This window comes from Puma concolor, chromosome B1 (genome assembly GCF_028749965.1).
Source record: "Puma concolor isolate L17-30 chromosome B1, mPumCon1.1.hap2, whole genome shotgun sequence".
Taxonomy (NCBI): Eukaryota; Metazoa; Chordata; class Mammalia; order Carnivora; family Felidae; genus Puma; species Puma concolor.
Genome location: NC_141670.1, coordinates 165,774,735 through 165,793,795, shown reverse-complemented (window position 1 = coordinate 165,793,795; position 19,061 = coordinate 165,774,735). Strand labels below are relative to the sequence as shown.

Sequence of the window (19,061 nt, the reverse complement as noted above, 5' to 3'; positions counted from 1 at the left end):
TAATTAAATCCATCATGTTTGAACGATTAAGTAGGAACCTTAATTTAAACCATTAAAAAAATCAACAGCAAACAATTTAGAGTCTTTATTGTAAACAGAGATCATTAATAGTTATTACAAACTGAATTAACTGAAACTCAGGTTAGCAATCCAAAACAGAGTTACAGGGTTGTCTTTGTATGGCATAATTTGTAGTCTTTGCCCCCTCAACACTTCTTAAAAGACTACTAAAATTATCAGCATTTCAATGGTTTCTTTTCTGTCAAGTTTAGCACTGTAACATTCTCATCCTTTAAAAAAAAATTCACTCAAAACTAGGCAGAACTTCCACCTTTCATCAAAACTATCACACAAAATTTGTTTTTTCATAATGCAAAAACAATACAAAAATTTTTAAATCTTGCAGCCCATAAATAGGCAGTCCCTCCTTGTGTTGTTTTACATTTTCCTAACTGCCCTTTGGACGGTTTCTGAAGTACTCTGCTTTCGTTTCATCTGTCCCTGTTGTCACTGTAACCTACCTCCGGTTAGGTTAAACAAGCATGTATCCACGCCCCTTCTCCTGGGGTCCTGTCTCCGTCTACCTTGCCGGAGTCTGCTGCTTGTCATGTCCGTGCTCAATGCAGGGGAGGTACAACCAGCAGAAATAGGCAAAGCTAACGTTTCAGTTTATAGGAAAATACCATCTGGTGGTGAGAATGCGTAGCTAAAGCTTTGCCATTGTGCAAAACAGATCACAGGTAAAATGGACGGTTTGTTCTTAATCTCCTTTCCGGTGAATTTTCCAGGACTACATCTCAAGGAAAAGGCAAGGGTTACCTGCAAAATGTCCTAAAAAAATGTTACCTGTTACCTTAACAATCACTTCTATAAAAACATCAAAATATCCTCTCATTAAAAGCACTTAATGGAGATGTATCAAAAACACAAGTATTTCTCAAAGAGGAATAAAAATAGATTGTTTCATGAATTATATTCAATAAATAATACTCTGTAACATAGTGTTTTGTAGTTTTTGTAAAAATATTTAAAGAAACCTTCAAAACCTAAATAAAACAGACAAATAAAGAATGTAAAATTAAAAATATACTGAGCATCTGAATGAAAATTCCAATGGATTTTTCTGAGTATCACTCAAATATTAAATGACACTGAATATATTCAAATAGGATTTGAATATCGTAACACTCAGAGGTCATTAAGTTCAATTTTTTCCCCTTCCTTTAAAAACTGCACTCAGTATTACATAGTAAGTCAATCTATTTTAAATACTTTAATGACTGTTCATAATCTCTAAGGCATTTGGTTGTCCTATCAGAGAGAACTGTGATTGTAGTGAATGCAAATTGCTTTTTGTATTGATTTTCTTATCTACATAGTTCAAAGACCATGACAGAATACTGTTGTACTTGAATGCAGAGTGGGGCTTACCATTCATCGCTACTGCTTATTTTACAGCAAACTGTTTTTGAAAACTCCATCCCTGGTGTTGTGTGTCTGATGAATACCAGAGAGTCCCTTTTAAGTCAAATATAAAATACCTTAAAAGTCAACTGGCTTGAGGGTTGATCATTATGATGGGATTGTAATATGAGGAGCAGAGATCAAGTCTCATACTCAAAAATTACTTAAAAATTATTTCCTGTATCAACACCCTTAACTCCAGCGCTTCCCAACTTTGTTCAAGGCATGGCGCACACTGCAAAGGGGACTATTTGTAGGGCATGTGGCTGTGGTAACCTTCCCAGCCATCCCCAGCCACCAGGACTTGCCTGGGGCCACGTCCTGTCCTCTCCCTTCTCACTGCGCTCCCCTGAGGGCTGAGGGTGTAAGTTAGCAATCCTTTTACCCAATTCAGGTTCTCCAAAGTGCCAAGGCCCATCAGTTAGGAAACTGGGGTAACCCACCCCTACACTAATTTGACTTCTCTAAATTATAATTTTGGAATTGGCTTAAGCTAGTTTAAAACCTGATAGCTGTTGGCCATTTTATTTATTTATTTTTAAACCTGAGTAAGCATAACTGTTTTGTTAGATTCTTATCTACTTAGGTAAGTTTGAGTTACTCTTCATTCATTTTTCTGGAGTCTTAAATAATTAAGACTTCAGTGCAGATAGTGAACAGAACATGGGAGTTGGAAGCAGGTACATTTTCATTTGAATCCCATGTGAATTCCAATCTCAACCCTGCTCTTTTCCATGTGACATCAGGCAAGCTTCTTAACTGTTCTGATCCTCAGTTTCCTAATGGGTAAAACTGGAATAGTAACACCTACATGCAGAGCTGTGGTGAGAATTAGAGATTGCACACACAAGATGCCTGGGACAGTGCCTCGGGTGTGTAAGATGCACAGTAGATGACCGCTATCATCGTTTGCTAGTTAAAGCTGAGATGGTGCTTCAATTTCTACCACACTGTGAACACGACTTATCAGTATTTAACAAGTAAACATTCTATTACAGAGTATTTTCATCCTGGTGCAAAACTAAGGAACCATAGTTTCATGCCAGCTCACATATGTGAAGTTCTTTAATGACTTCACTTGCATTGAGAATATAGCTGAAAATTAATGCAACAAAAATCTGTCTTTTCTCTCGGAAGCCAAAAGACAGAGCATGTGACATTTATTAATGGTGGCCCTTTCAACCATCTTAAGTGGATGTATCCCCGTTAGTTACCAAAAGCTTTCTTATAGTGAGTGGCCTAAAGAGTTACTCTTTAGACCAGGAAGAGTGGAGTTTTAAAAACACTTCTTTACAGATTAATTTTGCTTCTATTCACTTCTGGTAATTATTTTAGAGAATTGCCATTTGAAGATCAGTGCAACTTAATGAAATGTGCTAAAATTTAGGCTCTCTGAGAATCTTTTCAATATGGAGGTCATATAATAGATACAATAGTGCTCTGCGGATAAAGTAAGAGTTATCGCAAACTCTCTAAAAACATGATTTGCATGCACACTCTTAAAAAAAGGTCAAGATATGAACATATTGGTGGCCTCGTGGGTTCTTCTAATGAGTGTTTCCACAGGGATTGTCTGAGATCTGGCAGCCCATGTTCTGGCCTGTTACTTGTACTTTGAAGAGAGTTCCATCTGCACACATACAGAGCTTGTAGCGTACCCAGTCACCGGTACCAAACTGGTCCCCACTGGAGGAACTAGGTAGGCGAGTTGTGCTAACCATCACGGTTCCATTTAGGATGATGCTGTTCTCCTAGGAGAAGAATAGTAACACAATTTGTTTAGCTCCACAAGTGGTGACAGAACAAAGTTAATAAACAAAACTTAGAATATTAACAAGAAAAATATGTAGTAAGAAACAGTAAAGTCATGACCAAATCAACAACAAAGAAAACAAAACCACTGTCAAGATTCAACTAGTGACCTCTTAGTAATAGTTCACAATGTAGATCAAATACAGTTATAACACTCTTAAAATTATATCAAAATTCCTAAGTATATGGGACTGATACTGATAAAGTCTCAGATCATTTTCATTTGTTACTTCCTAAGAGAGTTTTTACAAAGTTACTAATGATTGGTAAGTTTCTGATGATGAGAAGAAAAAGGCTTGTTTTTCTCTTACAGAAAATTAATTTTGATTTCTAATGTTTACGCAATGCCACAAATGAAGTTTCAAACCAAATAATTCTGAAGACCAGGCATTCAAAGAAAACTGCCTGGAGGTTCTCCAGGCTGTTTCAGGAACGTTTAGGTCTTTTCTTTTTGGGAACTCCTAAGCCTCTCCCTCCTTTCTTTCCTTTTCTTCTTTTCATTCATCCAGCACATAATTATTAAATGTCTACCATGTGTTAGACACCATTCTAGGTGCTGTATACAGCAGTCAAGAGACAGGTGAGCCCAAGTTCTCACACAGTTGACATTTTAATGGGGGAGGGGCAGACAATAAATACATGAACAGGTAAAACAAATAAGACATCAGTGGAGAAAAATAACTCAAGGTAAGCAGAGAGAGAGAGTGACCAGTCAGGAGCTGTGTTTACACAGGATGGTCAGGAAAGGCCTCTCTGATAACGTCACAGTGCAGTGCAAACTGGGTGATATGAAGGAGAAAGCCATGTGGGAAACTGGGGAAGGGCACTGCAGGCAGAGGAAACAATCCATGCAAAGGCCCCGGTGTGAAGATGTGCTTGGTGTTCTAGAGCAGGTGGAAGCCAGTGGGGCTAAAGCAGAGAGCAGGCGGGAGTCGACTGGTAGGAGATGAGTCAAAGAAATAACTAGGGGCCAGACATGTTAGGAAAGGGAATGGACTTTTGGGTTTTATCCTGAATTCTATGGGAAGCTGTTTGGAGGGATCTGAATACGGAAGTGACGTGATCTCTGAGAAAGGGTCATCTGGCTGCCATACAGGGAACGGACTACAGGGGCAAGAGTGGAAGCAGCCAACAGTGCAGCAGGAAGCGGTGGGTTTATACCATGAGGGGTGTTGTTGCTGGTGGTGGTGGAGGCAGTGAGAAGCGGCCAGACTCTATCTTTTGAAGGCAGAGCCAGGAGGCTTTGCTGATGGGCTGATGGGCGCCATTTCACAAGAGGGGGACACTGAAAAAAGAAAGGCATGTTTGGGGAAGGAGGGAGGATACGAAGATTTTAGACTTGTTGAATCTGAGATGTGTATTATGTCCTGGAGTGGAGAGGTAAGAAGGCAGCTGGTGGGTGTGCGAGTCTTAGTTCAGAGGAGAGATTAGAGCAGGAGTTCCAAATGTGAGAGTTATCAGGTTACAGAAGGTATTTAAAGCAATAAGACAAAGTTGGTTATGAAGTCACGGAAGCGGCTATGGACTAGTGATAGTTGTGCACAGGATATAAATACAATCCGTATGTGATGAATTTTGAAATTTTGTTCCAATGTTGCCATCTTGTGGTCATTTAATTTTCCTTTCTTCTAACTGCTAAAGCAGTTACTTCTTTAAAAGCAGTTTGATAATATTTTTTTTTGATAAAATTTTTTCTTTTTTATAATTAGCCATACACTTAAAAACTACCACTGATGTTAACTGAATTTTAAAGCTAATTATCTTTTCAATACTGGATTTTTTTTTCTAACTGTGGAGAAACTGGTATGTGTTTATGTACATTTCTAAGTATTTTAATATTTCTCATACTAACAACAGTTAGAATTTTCAGATAGGAAACAAGGAGTTAGGTAGCTTGCTAATGGTTATATACATTATCTCTCACACTTCTTGCTTCTTTGAGTTTCATAGCCCCCTGTGACCATTCTTCACCATTACTCTCTTAGAGGAATAGCTTCTTACAATATGTGCAAAGAATACTCAGTATTGCTATTGAGTTTCTAGCAAGAAACACGTTTTATGTTCTTCTTTTGTTTTTTGTTTTTTGTTTTTAGAAATTGGAATATGTGCTTTAAGGGAGAAAAGCTATTTATGAAAATGGAAGAACTTAATTTTTCAAAGCTTATTTTTTCTAGAACTATGAAATTAAACTTAAATAAAAGGAAAGAATTATTTTATAAGTCCTGGGGTTCAAGCTCACTTTTGCCATATTTTATGCTTGGTAAAATAAATTTAATTAGTTTCAGTTAAGTTGCATATAGCAGGTGGCCAAAGACATTTTGAAGAAATATGCTTTGATCAGAACTATAAGCAGGTAAGCCATTTTTTTTTTTAACGTTTATTTATTTTTGAGACAGAGAGAGACAGAGCATGAATGGGGGAGGGTCAGAGAGAGGGAGACACAGAATCCGAAACAGGCTCCAGGCTCTGAGCTGTCAGCACAGAGCCCGACGTGGGGCTCGAACTCACAGACTGCGAGATCATGACCTGAGCCGAAGTCGGCCGCTTAACCGACTGAGCCACCCAGGCGCCCCAGCAGGTAAGCCATTTTTGGACTTCTGGCTCCCTTACATGAGATATGTTACTTACTGAAGTTCAGATATAATCTGTGAAGTACAAAATTTCACTTTTCAATAGCTATAATAAAGGCAAAATCTTTTTCCTTTCTAGTTAATAGATGGGTGAATGAAATACATTTTGTACACTTGCTAATTGATTTTCACATCACTAGATATAAAACTCATGAAAGGATATGAACAACCTTTAACTAAAAAGTAAAACCCCAACAACTTCAGAGAATGGATACTTCGAGAATTCCCACTTGGAGAATTCTTTCAGAATTTTAAAAGATTACTTTTGCCTTTTAAAATAATAGAGGAATCATTATGTAAAAAAAATTTTTTTTTAGAAAACAGCAGGCAGGCAGAAAGACAAATAAAATTAAAATTAGCTGTTAGCCTGCTACCCATAGCCAGCCACTGTTGACATTCTGGCATAGTTTTCCAGGTTTTTATAAACGTATATATGTTTTGCAAAATAAAAATGAGATATTTCACAAATTGTAACTTTCTTTCACTTCAAAGTCCATTTTGAACATCTTTCCATATCAAAAAATATACAACTACATTACTGTTTTTAATAATGGTATACTGTTCCACATATGGATTTATGTACCCAAGAATCTAATAATTCTCTAAAACTCTTAATACTCACTGCCTTTAACTCCATATTACCACCCATGTGAAATTCAATGGTTTTGCCCATAATGAATACACCTTCATTTCCACGCACAATAGCACGCCCGTCAACTTTTATGTTTAAATCACTAGTAGCATTGCTGGTAATCTGAAAATTAAAAAAAGAAAGCAATAAAAAGTGTTTCTAAATTAAAGTGAGAATTATTATCAGAGACAGAGGAACAGGAGTTTCAACCATGGAATATGAAAGGCAACTATTTTTGGTCACGTTTTATAGGTGTTGAGATAGAGAGACGTGACTTGATAATGATCAGGTGACAAATCTAGAACAAATCAACCCTTCCCATTGTTTTTTATCCTTTCACATCACTATAAAACAGCAAAACTCCCCTCCCGCTTTGTAAATTCAGACAGTAATTCTCTTCCATTAAGAAAGCAAACAAAATAAATCATACCCTTTCAGTAGATGCTTTTTGAACATTCAAACTTTTCACTCCACTTGGCAAATGAAACTCATGAGTTTCATAGTCTGTGCTGAATAAGATATTCTGAGTCCTCGGGTCAAAAAACTGCATACCAATGTCACTTGTAATAGAAGTTTTGTTCTTTTCTACACTGAGCTTTGTTGTCCCTTGCTGAAAAACAATCTTCAGAAAAACACTTTATCATAAATATGTTTTCAAAGGAGACTGCATCCAAAACTCATCAAGAACATTACCAAAAACACTTTATAATAACAGCCTAACTTCAAGTAATTTTAACTGCATCTGTCTGTCCCCTCTTTATCCACTTGGGAAAAGAGGTCTTTAGAATGAGGGTTTATGTGCTTGTTTGCTTACGCTGCTCTGCACAAATCCATGGGTCACAGGGCATACAGACCTAGGCCTAAGATGGGCAGGGGGTCGTAAGAATACCTCCTTGAGGTTCTATTCCATCAAAAACCTATGTTATAGCAGCCACTTGGCATGGGCTGCCACAGACTAGACTGGCATATTCTCTTCCAGCCTCCAGAAAGTAGAGGGTATTCCAACCTGGGAAGGTGCTTCGTGTGCTGGTTACCTCATGTGGAGGAGAGAGAGTACATTCTGTATTCTCATAGTAATTAATCTACCACAAAAAAGGATACCACATTCAGATATTAAGAAAGCATGTTACATTAATAGATTGTAAGACCAACAATATTATTAAATATGCTTATGGACAGTCTCTCAAGGAAAATATCCATTTCCAAAAATCAACACTGGGTTTTTACTAAGAATTTTTCTCTAATGTCCCTCAACCGATGTGGTAACTTACAGGCTGGTTGTTGCCCGTGATGACCAAGTTTTCATTCCGCCTTCCTCCTACTGTGCTCTTATAAAGAGGATGTATGACTCCCATGTCAGATACTTGCTTAAACCGAAGCAGGCCACTTTCGTGGAACTCCATGCTGTCACAGCCATTTGGTCCGATGCGGATCACGGCCCAGATAACAAGTGTTATCTAAAAAAGGAAACAAGCCCCCTGTTGATAGGTCACGTACATTTAACATAACTGAAAAAAAAACAGAAAAGATCATTGCCAAAATGTCTCATCAGTGATGAACACATCAATTGGTTTTCTACGTATCAACGAAACCAACTTCATTTTTATCAAGGCAAATAGCCAAGAGTCAAAAAAAAATATGCTAAAAGAACAGTTTCTTATTTCTTCTGCTCCCTCCACATCTCGTCCAGGGACAACCACTTTCAGCAATTTTAGGTATTTCATCTAGAATTTATTCCGTATTTTTAAGTAATATGAGTATATTATTTCTTCACTCATCATTTTTAGGTTTTATCTATTCATTTCCTACTTTACCAGATGAGAATTTATCTCATTTCTTCTCCCCCAATCTCAAGTCTTGGCTAGATCCATGTTCAGAATTTTCAGTATTACAAACACGTAAGTATTTTTCAATCCCAAACCAAATACTGTAACTAAGAGAGCAGTTCGTTTCTTATACTCTGTGTCTCCTGGAGTTTCATATTTCCCTTTCTTTAGCATCAGACCAAGGTTGGTGAGTTTCTCTGGAAGCCTGACTGAATCTTTTCAAAACCTCTGATGTTTCTGTAAAATGTCACTCAGTAAAATGTTCTGAAAGCCCAAACCTCTCAGATAGCTTATTCTACTGGCTCTAGTTTTCTGTCTCAGGAAATCTTGCCGGAACTCTTATATTCTTGGTCCAGTCTGTTAGCCCTGGGTCTGTTACACAACTGTAACCATGAATTTTTTCCTTCACTTTCATGCTGGAACTTCCTTGTCCTTCTCCAGTGCTAGACACCCAGTTTGCTGTGTCCTTTTCTTCAGCTTTCTGGGAGTTAATGACTTCTTTTGGTGAGCACCTCCTCCAGTGGCCTCCTTAGAAAGAATCTATGTGAAGTAAATTTTCAGAGTGTGCATGGTTAAAAAATGTCTCTGTAAGCCCTCACATTTGGTGGCTAGTCTAGCTTGATATATACATTCCTAGGTTTGGTGTTATTTTCTAAATTTTGAAGGCCCCTGCTTTCTGGTTTCCAGGGCTGCATTTGAGGGGTCCGACGCCTGTGATTTTGTATTCTTCATGCATAACCTGTTTTTATTTTTCCTGTGGAATATTTTAGGATCTTCTCTTTATCCCTGTTTTCTTAAATTTTACAGTAATGGCCTTGGTGTGCGTCTTTTTTATGCATGACACTGGACCCAGAATGGTAGTTTTCGATCTGTTCTAGGAAATTTTCTTGACTTGTTTGGTAACTTTCTCCCCAGTGTTCTTTCTTCTCTCTTTCTGAAACTCCTATTAACAGAATGCTACACTTCCTCAATTGATTCTTTAATTTTGTTGAATTTTCTGGAAGGGTTCCTTTTATCTTCCAATCTCTTTCTCTCTCCATCCACCCACCCATCCATCCATCCCTGTGTATTTCTACAAGTTCTTCCTTATTCTTTAATCACTCCTTTTTAATGGCATGCTATTCTTGTTCCATGGATGTAATATACTCTTATTTCTCTGAAGATACTGATTTTAATTTTTTGTTTTCTGCCATTCATCACATTTTTCTCTCCCTGAATTCTATTTCCCTACGGCTTGGGTGTTTTTGGTCTCCATCATTTTCTCAGTTCTGGGAGCTTTCCAAAAAATCTATTGATCCCTGGTGGCTCAGTGTTCATATTTAACACTGAGGCTTAAAAAAGCGCATAGAAAGTTCTCTGTGTGGGGTGGGCTTGTGGTAGACAGGCTTCAGAGTAAGAGATTAGGTGGCTTTTTCACTGCGACCTGCCAAGCGTCAATATCTACAGGTCTTTCCTCCACAGAAGGCTATTTCATGTCTTGCCTGGGGTACATGTGCCTGGTGCCGGGGAGCTGGAGACAGAGGACAGAGACAGGAGATGGATGGAGCTGGAAAGAGTCTCAGTGCTTCCAGGATTCACACTTCCCTGCTTCCGGAATGGAAAACCATCCCTACCCTCTTCTGCACAACAGTATCCTCAGGCAGGAAGAATCCCCTCCCTTCTGTAACACACTGTGTGGGGTCAGGAGGCATAGTGGCCTCACTGCTGGCTGGAAGGGTGAGGAAGGCTAGGGATCTCATGGCTCCTCCTATAGGTTTTTCAAACAAGCTGTTTTCAGTTCCTGCCTCACTCCTGCTTTTCAAAATACTTGTATTTCCAGTTCCTGAGGCAATCCCGATGATTCTGCAAGGCACTTTCATGAACACACCCTGCAGCCCCCTCTTCAACACACACAAGCAGTTTCTCTTCTCTGACAAGTTATTTGCCATTTCTCATCCTGCTTTTTGGTCTTCATATATTATGGTTTAGGATTTCAGTTACCTCTCGCTCTCTTTCCAGATATTTCTGTTTGTTGACATTGTCATCTTAGGATGAGCTTTTTAAATGGGATGGGAATAAAAAAAAGTCTTCATTCTGCCATCTTAACCAGGAGTTTCCAATAAAATAAATTTCTAAAATAAGATAATTTCAGAATATGTGCTCCCAGTATTTATAATACCAGCTCTTTTCAATGTAAGGGAAGAATTCGACACAAATGTTTTGGATGTACGTAAAATATAACGGGCTGGCTTGAAAGTACTGGAAGTCAAAAATAAAGTAAACGGAGTGACTTTAGAACTGCTGCAGCCCATGCTCACGACCAGTCTTAGTTATACCAAAAACTACCCTCTGAAAATGTCATCTACACACATGCCAGAGGGTTTCAAGTTTAACCCTCAGAGAGTTACAACCTTGGATTAAGTCTTCTTTAAAAAAGCAAGTATCTTAGGAAAAGGCAACATAGTAGGTCCTCAGCACCTTAGTGTAAACTGGCCTGCCACATCCTTTCATTCTTTGACAACAGAGACTTAAGACTATAAAATATAACCCTTTGCTGTCAAACAAGGGTTTACAATTTTAAAATCTAGTTGAGGAGGTAAGACTTCATGTAGGAAAAGCTGAATGAAAACAGAAAGGATTATTATTTTTTAGGACAGACGAAGGCAGTAAAGTCATGGTGCAAAGGTCTCTTCTGCTGAGTTGACTTTACCCTTGCAAAATTTAAGCCATTTAAAATACTCCATGAACATTTTCTTCTACATAAAATTAATATATGGCAATATGAGCATACTAGGTAACATTTACGACAACTCAATAAGAGGTGCAAATTTACAGTTATAAAATAAGTCACAGAGATGAAAAGTACAGCACAAGGAATACAGTCGATAACACTGTAATAATGTTGTAATGTGACAGATGGTGACCACACTTACGGTGAGCACTGAGTGCTATAACAGAACTGTCGACTCCCCATGTTGTACGTCTGATACTAATAAAATACTGTATGTTAACTACACTTCGATAATAAATAAAAAAAGAAAAGGCTAGTGGGTCTTTCCTAAAAGTATTTAAAAGATGGAATCTCCTGTTGTCTTTCAAAGTATATATCAGAAGAAGGAACATCTGATAAAATGCACTCTTGGTTGTGAAATTAGGAAGACAGGATTCTGTCAAATAATATTTTGGAGAGTAAGCAAATCAGGGGCTCTTTGTACAAACTGTAAAGGGTAACTGTGCATCTAAAAAAAAACCTTAAGAGATAAAACACGTAGAGAAAAGCAGAAAGAGGGCTTCAACAAGAAATTATACAAAGTCCATGATTTCACTGAAGAATTCCCCATGGTAATTAAAACAAGAAAATTCTGGGGCGCCTGGGTGGCTCAGTCAGTTAAGCGTCTGACCTCAGTTCAAGTCATGATCGCACGGTCAGTGAGTTCGAGCCCCGCATTGGGCTCTGTGCTGACAGCTGAGAGCCTGTCTCCCTCTCTCTCTCTGCCCCTCCCCTGCTCATGCTCTGTCTCTGTCTCTCAAAAATGAATAAACATTAAAAAAAATTTAAAAAAAAAACAAGAAAATTCTGTGGCAGATACTTACGATTAAATTGATGACAGCCAGGATAAACAAGAGGATAATCACACAGATGGCTAAATTGCCCTTTCTCCCTCTCAACCCCGTTTTATGGAGGCGATCTTCATCAATTGGAATATATCCGGCTTTAAAATTACTATTGTGCTCCTTATTGACATTCCTCCTCTCGACAGCCTTCTCACGCATGGACTTCTTTACGGGACCATTGGAACTTTGCTGAAAACAAAATACAGCACAATGGAACAGCCATACCCACTCCTTTTGACGCATTTATTTATGAAGTGCAAATTCCTACCTAAAGAAAGCTGAACTGGTTAGTGATATATTTGCCATAAATAAACTTTTAGGTGTTGAGTTGCAAGCTCCAACGCAAGACATTATTTTGCTTGGAGGGATAATAGAGAAGAACCGTTAGTGAGACTATTTGATAACACATCTCCACTCTCTGCTCTGAATAGTCCCATTGTCACTAAAGTGCACAGCTAGCTCATTTGGGGGAAGAGTTGACACAGACATTCCACAGTCGGTAATCTTTTTTTTTTTTTAAGTTAATGACTTACAATGATTTGTTTCATTACATACATTTTTTTCATTTATAGGAAAAGAATTTGGAAAGTCTGACACACTTTGCTGTTTATGACCCCAATTGGCTAAAGATAATATTATCTTAGATCGGTAGTTTTCAAAGTATGGGCAGGCGGGCCCCGGAGGAGCCCTTTGAACTCTTTCAGGAGACTGGAGGGTAAAAACTATCTTCAAAACAACACTAAGATGTTATTTACCTTTTTTACTCTCCTTCTTTCGTGAATGTTCAGTGATTTCCAGAGGCTAAATATGTGATGACATCACTGCTCTACCAGCTAACAGAATGTGTGCTTGTGTATTCCTGTGTTTCAAATTTTCACAGGTTTAATTTCTAATATAATAGATATCAATGAATATAACCCACATAAACAAAAGTTCTTTGGGATCCTCAGCAACTTTTAAGGGCATAAAAGTAACCTGAGACCAGAAAGTTGGAGAGCCTCTAACTTAGACTATGGTTGAATGACATTTTTGGTAATACATCAGAAACACAAAATGGGTAGAAATGGATACTGCCCAACTTACATACATTTTAGAGCTCTGAGACAATTTATTTTTTTGAATAGGCATTTATTAAACATTTCATGCTTAAACACTAGTAGGAATACAAAAATAATATAGGACAGGATCCTTATCCTCTAGATGTTACACGTTATTAAAACAGTTAGCGATGCAATAAATTATTCTGTGTGTTCAGGTGCCAAAATCAATAGTCTGGGCAACACATGCTGTGGAGTCCAATGAGAGGAGAAACAGGATGGCTTGGAGTATTTTTTCAAGGAAACAGGAAGTAGGTGGTCAGAGCCGGCAATGTAGGGAGAAGAAAGGTGCAAAGTAGGGCTGGTTGGGAAAATTCCTGGCCTGCTGGGTACAAATTCCAGTCTTCCTCTCTGTTTAACTGGGAGTCACTGGAGGTTTATGAACATAAATGACATATATTTCAGGATCCTAAACATGCGGGCGTTTGTAGGAGAGATCGGAACAGGAATACCAGTTAAGTAGGTTGTTGGGCGACGTCGTCATAATGGAGGTTGGAGGTAATGAGGTAATGAGGGCCTGAACTAAGGTGGGATGGAAAAAGACAGGTTGAAAAGATACAAAAAAATAAAAATAAAATAAAAAATAAAAACATACTTCAAGAGAAGAGTTAACTGAATCTGCAGCCAGCTTCAAAAAATCCCGTGTTTACTGAATGGTGACTAGTGAAGTATGGAGAATGAAGGAGGGAGAAGATTCTACATATGCTGCACTTAAACTGAATGAGAAATAACCTCGTGACTCAAAGGCAAGGGGAAGGCAGGGATGGGGTATTAGGTCAGTCAGAGCTAGAGACGGAGATTTGAGATCCTTAGCCTTGAGGTAAATTAAATCCACGAGTGCATCTTCTTACTGTGCAAAACAGTATACAGGAAAGAGAACAAAGAGCCAAGGACATGGTCTGGGGAAAATTTAAATGTGCAGCTACAGTGGGAAATGAGGACTACAATGAATGGTAAGAGAACCAAGCATGTGCACTGTTGCTGAACTTGCTTTGTTAAGAAGTGCTTCTGTGACTTTCAAAGATGAACTCTAAGTAGCAAATGGGTAAGCAGGAACAGCCTGAAAAGATGCCACATGTGTGTATCTATTTTTGAGTCCAAAAAGAGAAAAGAGGAAAGAGAGGACTGTAGCTAGAGAATTACGTACACTCAGAAGAAAACTGTGTATTCAGTTTTGCTGTGTCTTCCTCTCCTCTCCGTGCAATTTGGGGGAAGACTCATCTATTTGACCGCAGAGGGAAAGATGCCAAGCGGGGCAAAGGCCAAAGGTCTCAGAGTGGGGCAGGATAATGGAGGAAATGAGATCCTTCAGGAGGCAGGAATGAAGCTGACACAGAGTACATGAGAAAAGATAATCTTTAAGGATAGGCTTCGCTGAAACAGTTCACACCCAGAAGAGAAAACATCTTCTTCTGGGATGGAAAAGGCAAGGTCATCTGCCAAGGAAGAGTGGAGACGGCTACTGGAATCATATCACGGTGGCCGAGGCAGCAGGCTGGTTAAGGGCTTGTGGAAAATGGAAAAGGACAGGAATAATCATTGTGAGTAATGCGGCAGGTAAAATTTTTTTTTAATTCCACAAAGCGGTAAGGAAGGCTATATAGAAGACGCCTCAATCTACTACCAGATTTTTTTTCACAAGACAGGTTGCTGAGTATCATGTAAGTTGTGTGTCTGCATGAGGTGCAACATCTAGGAGGGTACACTGACACTGCAGACCTCTTAGAGCTGAATGTTCATTTTGAAAGTATTTGGGCTGAAGGTATAGAACACCTTAAGGAAGGTGTGCTTTCTTCTAATTTTCACAGACACAGTAGGGGCAACTTAAAAGTCAGGGCTTGAATACAGGTCTACATAGGAGAGGGGGCAAAACTGATCCCTCCTGGGAGGCATTCTTTACTCTTCTCTGCCAATTCATGTACATCATTATATTCAATTTGATGCATTTATAATTCACTGAAGAGTTACTATATGCCAGAGGCTCCAGATCACCAAGACAAGCAAGCCATAGCACTGCCCTCAGTGAACTTCCTCACAGGCCAGGACAGTAGACAGACAGGTCACTAACAATGCCAGTTCAACATGGCAAGTGCAGGAGTAGCAAATACACTACTGACACGGTACAAAAGAGGAACGTAACTCTACTTAGCAAGCAGAGGCATCAGGTGAAGGTTAAGAAAGGCTGAGATCTCACTTGAATTTTGGGAGGATAAATGGGAGTTAGCCAGGCAAAAGTGCAGGGAAAGGTATTCCAGGCAAAGGGAACAGCATCGAAACTGTGACTACAAGTCACATCAGTATGAACCGATTTTGGTAGTTTCTGTGGACCGTGAAAAGGAGGAGTACAGAAATGGGGCAAAGAATAAGGTGCGAGATGTGGGTAGGTGCCAGTAAATGAATGGATGTAAGTTACCATGTCAAGAACAACGGACTGTATCCTGAAGGGTATGGGGAACCACTGAAGATTTAAAATAGGTTAGTGATACAATCAGATCTGCATCACAGCAAAATCAAATTCATGTGCCAAAAAGAGATCAAGGGCAACAGGAGCGTTCAGAGATGAAGATATCAACAGCAGGTTTATCTAACAGTCCAAAGGAGAGCTTGACTGAGCTTTAGATGAAGAGATGACAGGGAGAGGCATTAAGAGGAAGATTCTCTCTCTCTCTCTCTCTCTCTCTGCCCTTCCCCACTCATGATCTTCGTCTGTCAAAATAAACAAGAAACATTAAAAAAAGACGACGAACTACAGAACTTGGTGATTGATTGGCTGTGACACAGAAGGTTCTAAGGTGACTCCCAGGTAGGACCTGCTACATAATGTGTGGAATCCAGGGACAGCAGAGCATTAAACCAAGTGTGGGTCCTTTCTGAGCTCCCTTAAACTGGCCCTGCTCTCAAGTTTCTAGCTTGGTTAACCAATTGAATGGATGGTTGTAGCCCTTTTTTAAAATTATTTACTTTTTTTTGAGAGAGACAGCATGAGCGGGGAAGGGACGGAGACGAAGCAGAAAATCCCAAGCAGGCTCTACACTGTCAGCACAGAGCCCGATGCAGGGGCTCAAACTCATCAACCGTGAGATCATGACCTGAGCTGAAACCAAGAGTTGGACGCTTAACCAACTGAGCCACCCAGGCGCCCCTGGAGCCCTTTTAATGGTAAATATGATGAGATCCAATTTTGTACATTTTTCAGTTTGGGGTGCCTGTGGAAAATTCAGTTCACGGTGGAGACATAAATGCTTTACTCTGAAGTGAAACTAAGGAATGGGCCACTCTGCCCAGTTTCTGTGTAAAGCAAGAATAGAACCTTGGTGGAAACTCCAGAGCATTCATAAGTGATGTGGATGAAAAAAAAAGAACAGGCTGAAACAAGAGCTGATAAATCAGGAGGGAAATGTGGAAAGCCAAGGAACAATTTTAGTCTCAACAAACTCCCAGAAGCTGTGTCTCCGTTCACTTTCACTCATTCCTTTAGGTTTTATACTGTTAGATCAGTAGCTTGCCCCTGTGGCTGATTTTTCTGCACTTAATCTGACTTGAAGCTCCTTGAAGGCAGATTTCATGTCTTCTGCTTTCTATGCCCCTTAGAATGACTGTTCCGGTTATGTATCTCTATTAGGTCCCTAAAAGCAGTCAATTAGTTAAGAAGGTCTTTTCTGGGAACAGAATGCTGGCAACTTGACTCCAATTTATTCTTCCAACGATGCTGAAGAATGAGACTTTTTCAAAGGAAACTACCATATCATAGTTTTGTAAAGGGAATAACAGTTAAGGAGAAAGTGACTATGAAAACTATTTTTATTTTAACAAAGACCCTAGCAACGACAGGTATGTATATGTAACAGATGCATGCATATATGCGTATACATACGTAGAGCTCGCTTTGGGGAGGAATAACAGCCTTTTAAACTACTCTAAGTTACAAGTTTACCATGCAGATCAGGAAATACTTGATAAAGCATTAGCAAATAATTTTAAACCAACTGGACAGGAGGCAGTTTTAAACTGGTGACTAAATCTCTAAAACCAAAACGGGAGGAGAAACCTGATGTCTGCATATCGGGGATGGCAGACACAAGAAGTGGCCGCAAGCTGGCACCCAGGCAGCAGCTGACTGTTTCTTGGCGGGTGTCAGGGAAGCCTCCCCGCTCGCAGGCTGAGGCTATTTTTACCCGCATCTTCGCTGGCCACCGTGCCGGGCACGTCTCCGGCACGTCCTGGCGCAGGCTCCCGCCTGCCGCGGCCGCCTCCCCGCCCCTCAGGCGGCGACCCCTCCTCAGCCCGGCCGGGGGGCAGCGGGCCTGGCCGAGGGCCGCGGCTTGCTCCCCCTCCTCGGCCCGGAGCCCCTGCCCGCGGTCCCAGGCGGCCCTCGCCAGCATCCCGGGCTGCGGACAGCTCCTCCCGCCCGCTCCGCCCCCCTGGAGCCCGGCCCCCGGCCCCGGCGCGCCCTCGCGTCCCGGCTGCCTCCCCCGGCAGCCAGCCCCGCGGAGGGCCCCACCGGCAGGACCCGGGCCTCCCCTGTCTCTCTTGCCCCCGGCCGCGGCGGGGCTCCCAGACCTGCTCGGCCGCCGCCGCCGCCGCCGCTGCCGCCATCTTCCCGCGCCTGGCGCCGCCGCTCTCAGCGCCGCGGCCGCACCCCGCGCGCCTGCGCCTGCGCCTTGGCGTGGCGTGGGGGTTGGGGGGAGCGCCGCTCGCCGGCTTCGAGCCCCGCCCCTCGGAGGGAGGTTTGGAGTCCCGGGGCTGCGGGCGGGGTCAGCCGCCCCTGCATCCAGGGCTGTGGCTTCGGGGCGCGTCTTCCGGGGCACCGGTGTTCACGCCACCTCGGGCCGCTTCTGGGTTCTACCCGAGGGGCGCTCCAAAAAGAGGAGGGCCCCGCTCCCTTCCCCCTACGTTGCCGTCACGGAGAGCTGGTGCCGTCCTCTTGGTTGATGGGCCGGGGTCTCCCTGGCCAGGGTGGGAAGGGGCGTCTTGGAGAGGACCCGGGGACGGGCGGTAGTGACAATATACACGGACGTTGACAAGTTGCCAATTAGCCAGCTAAAATCTTGGAAACTGAGCGTCTTCAAGGAGGACAGAAAATCGCTTTAGGGATGCCTCTTAACTTCAGAGGGCCTATGAAGTCTGGCGCTTTCTTCTGTGGTACTGGGGGTGGATTTTCCATGTAGTAATGGAGACAGTGTTGTTCGGGGCGGTAAGTCTGGGGAACCTAATTTAACAGATATTCTCTGCACACCCGGAACGTGCCATCCAAAATGCACAAGACTTTGAGTATACATTCCTTGTTCCTTGTCAGTATAATCCAACACTCCTCTTAATTTGCTGTTACTTGTTTTTTTGTTTGGTTGCCTTTTTAAAATGCAGTGAGGGCAGTAGCAACCAAGGTTGCTGTTCCTCAGGTAGCTGAAACAGACTTCTAGAAAGCATCTTTGGGCCCCAGGGCTGCCTAAGTCAGCAGGAAACACAAAGAGACCAGCTGGCACAAGCTTTCTTTCTCTAGGAACTAGGTCAGTTTTGCTTTTTGATGACTTGGAGCTGTTATTTCGCTGCTCTGCTTGCTATACATCAGAAATTGTTGTGAAGTTTAAATTGGGTAATCTGTCGCATAATAAATCCCTTACAAACTTTTCCCGTCTGTCCTGATTTTGGCTGATGCCAGTAGCACACTGGTCATCAATCTCTGTGTATCTTCTTTCCTGAATGCTAGAACCACTGACTCACATCTCTCTGCTCAGTCCTGCTGGGATCTCTAGGATAAACCTGCATCTTAACCAGGACGACTGTAAATTACAGCCCAAAGCTCTTGGAGTCAGCAATAAGTCTTCAACACTCTGGCTCTGGTCCCAGAGCTGAGTTATCAACTCAGATAACTGGGCTTTTGACTGATCCTCAGCTCCTGTCTCCAGCTCTGGTACCACAGTCCTTACATCCTATATGTTTTGCCTCTTTTTCCTCTGCTTGGAGAGAGCTTCTCTTTCTCTCTCTGGCAAGCGCACTCTTATTCATC

At 41.2% G+C, this 19,061-nt stretch overlaps 1 protein-coding gene across 1 annotated transcript; it reads right to left on the bottom strand.

The window, feature by feature from the left end:
* Positions 1 to 70: 70 nt before the first annotated feature.
* SGCB (sarcoglycan beta) lies at positions 71 to 17,745 on the bottom strand. The gene is made up of 6 exons (XM_025922382.2): positions 17,615 to 17,745; positions 11,937 to 12,146; positions 7,809 to 7,994; positions 6,968 to 7,159; positions 6,529 to 6,660; positions 71 to 3,215 (listed from the first exon to the last, which is right to left on the bottom strand). Exons 1-6 carry the CDS (start codon positions 17,648 to 17,650, stop codon positions 3,012 to 3,014), a joined length of 960 nt encoding a protein of 319 aa, XP_025778167.2. The 5' UTR covers positions 17,651 to 17,745; the 3' UTR covers positions 71 to 3,011.
* Positions 17,746 to 19,061: the final 1,316 nt, after the last annotated feature.

Excerpts from the sequence above, each read along its gene's own strand:
- SGCB (XM_025922382.2), bottom strand. The coding sequence starts at position 17,650 with ATGGCGGCAGCGGCGGCGGCGGCGGCGGCCGAGCAG. Across the intron at positions 12,147-17,614 it reads CGGCGGCGGCGGCCGAGCAG|CAAAGTTCCAATGGTCCCGT; the intron begins GTCTGGGAGCCC and ends TTTTGTTTTCAG. Across the intron at positions 7,995-11,936 it reads TGGCTGTCATCAATTTAATC|ATAACACTTGTTATCTGGGC; the intron begins GTAAGTATCTGC and ends TTCCTTTTTTAG.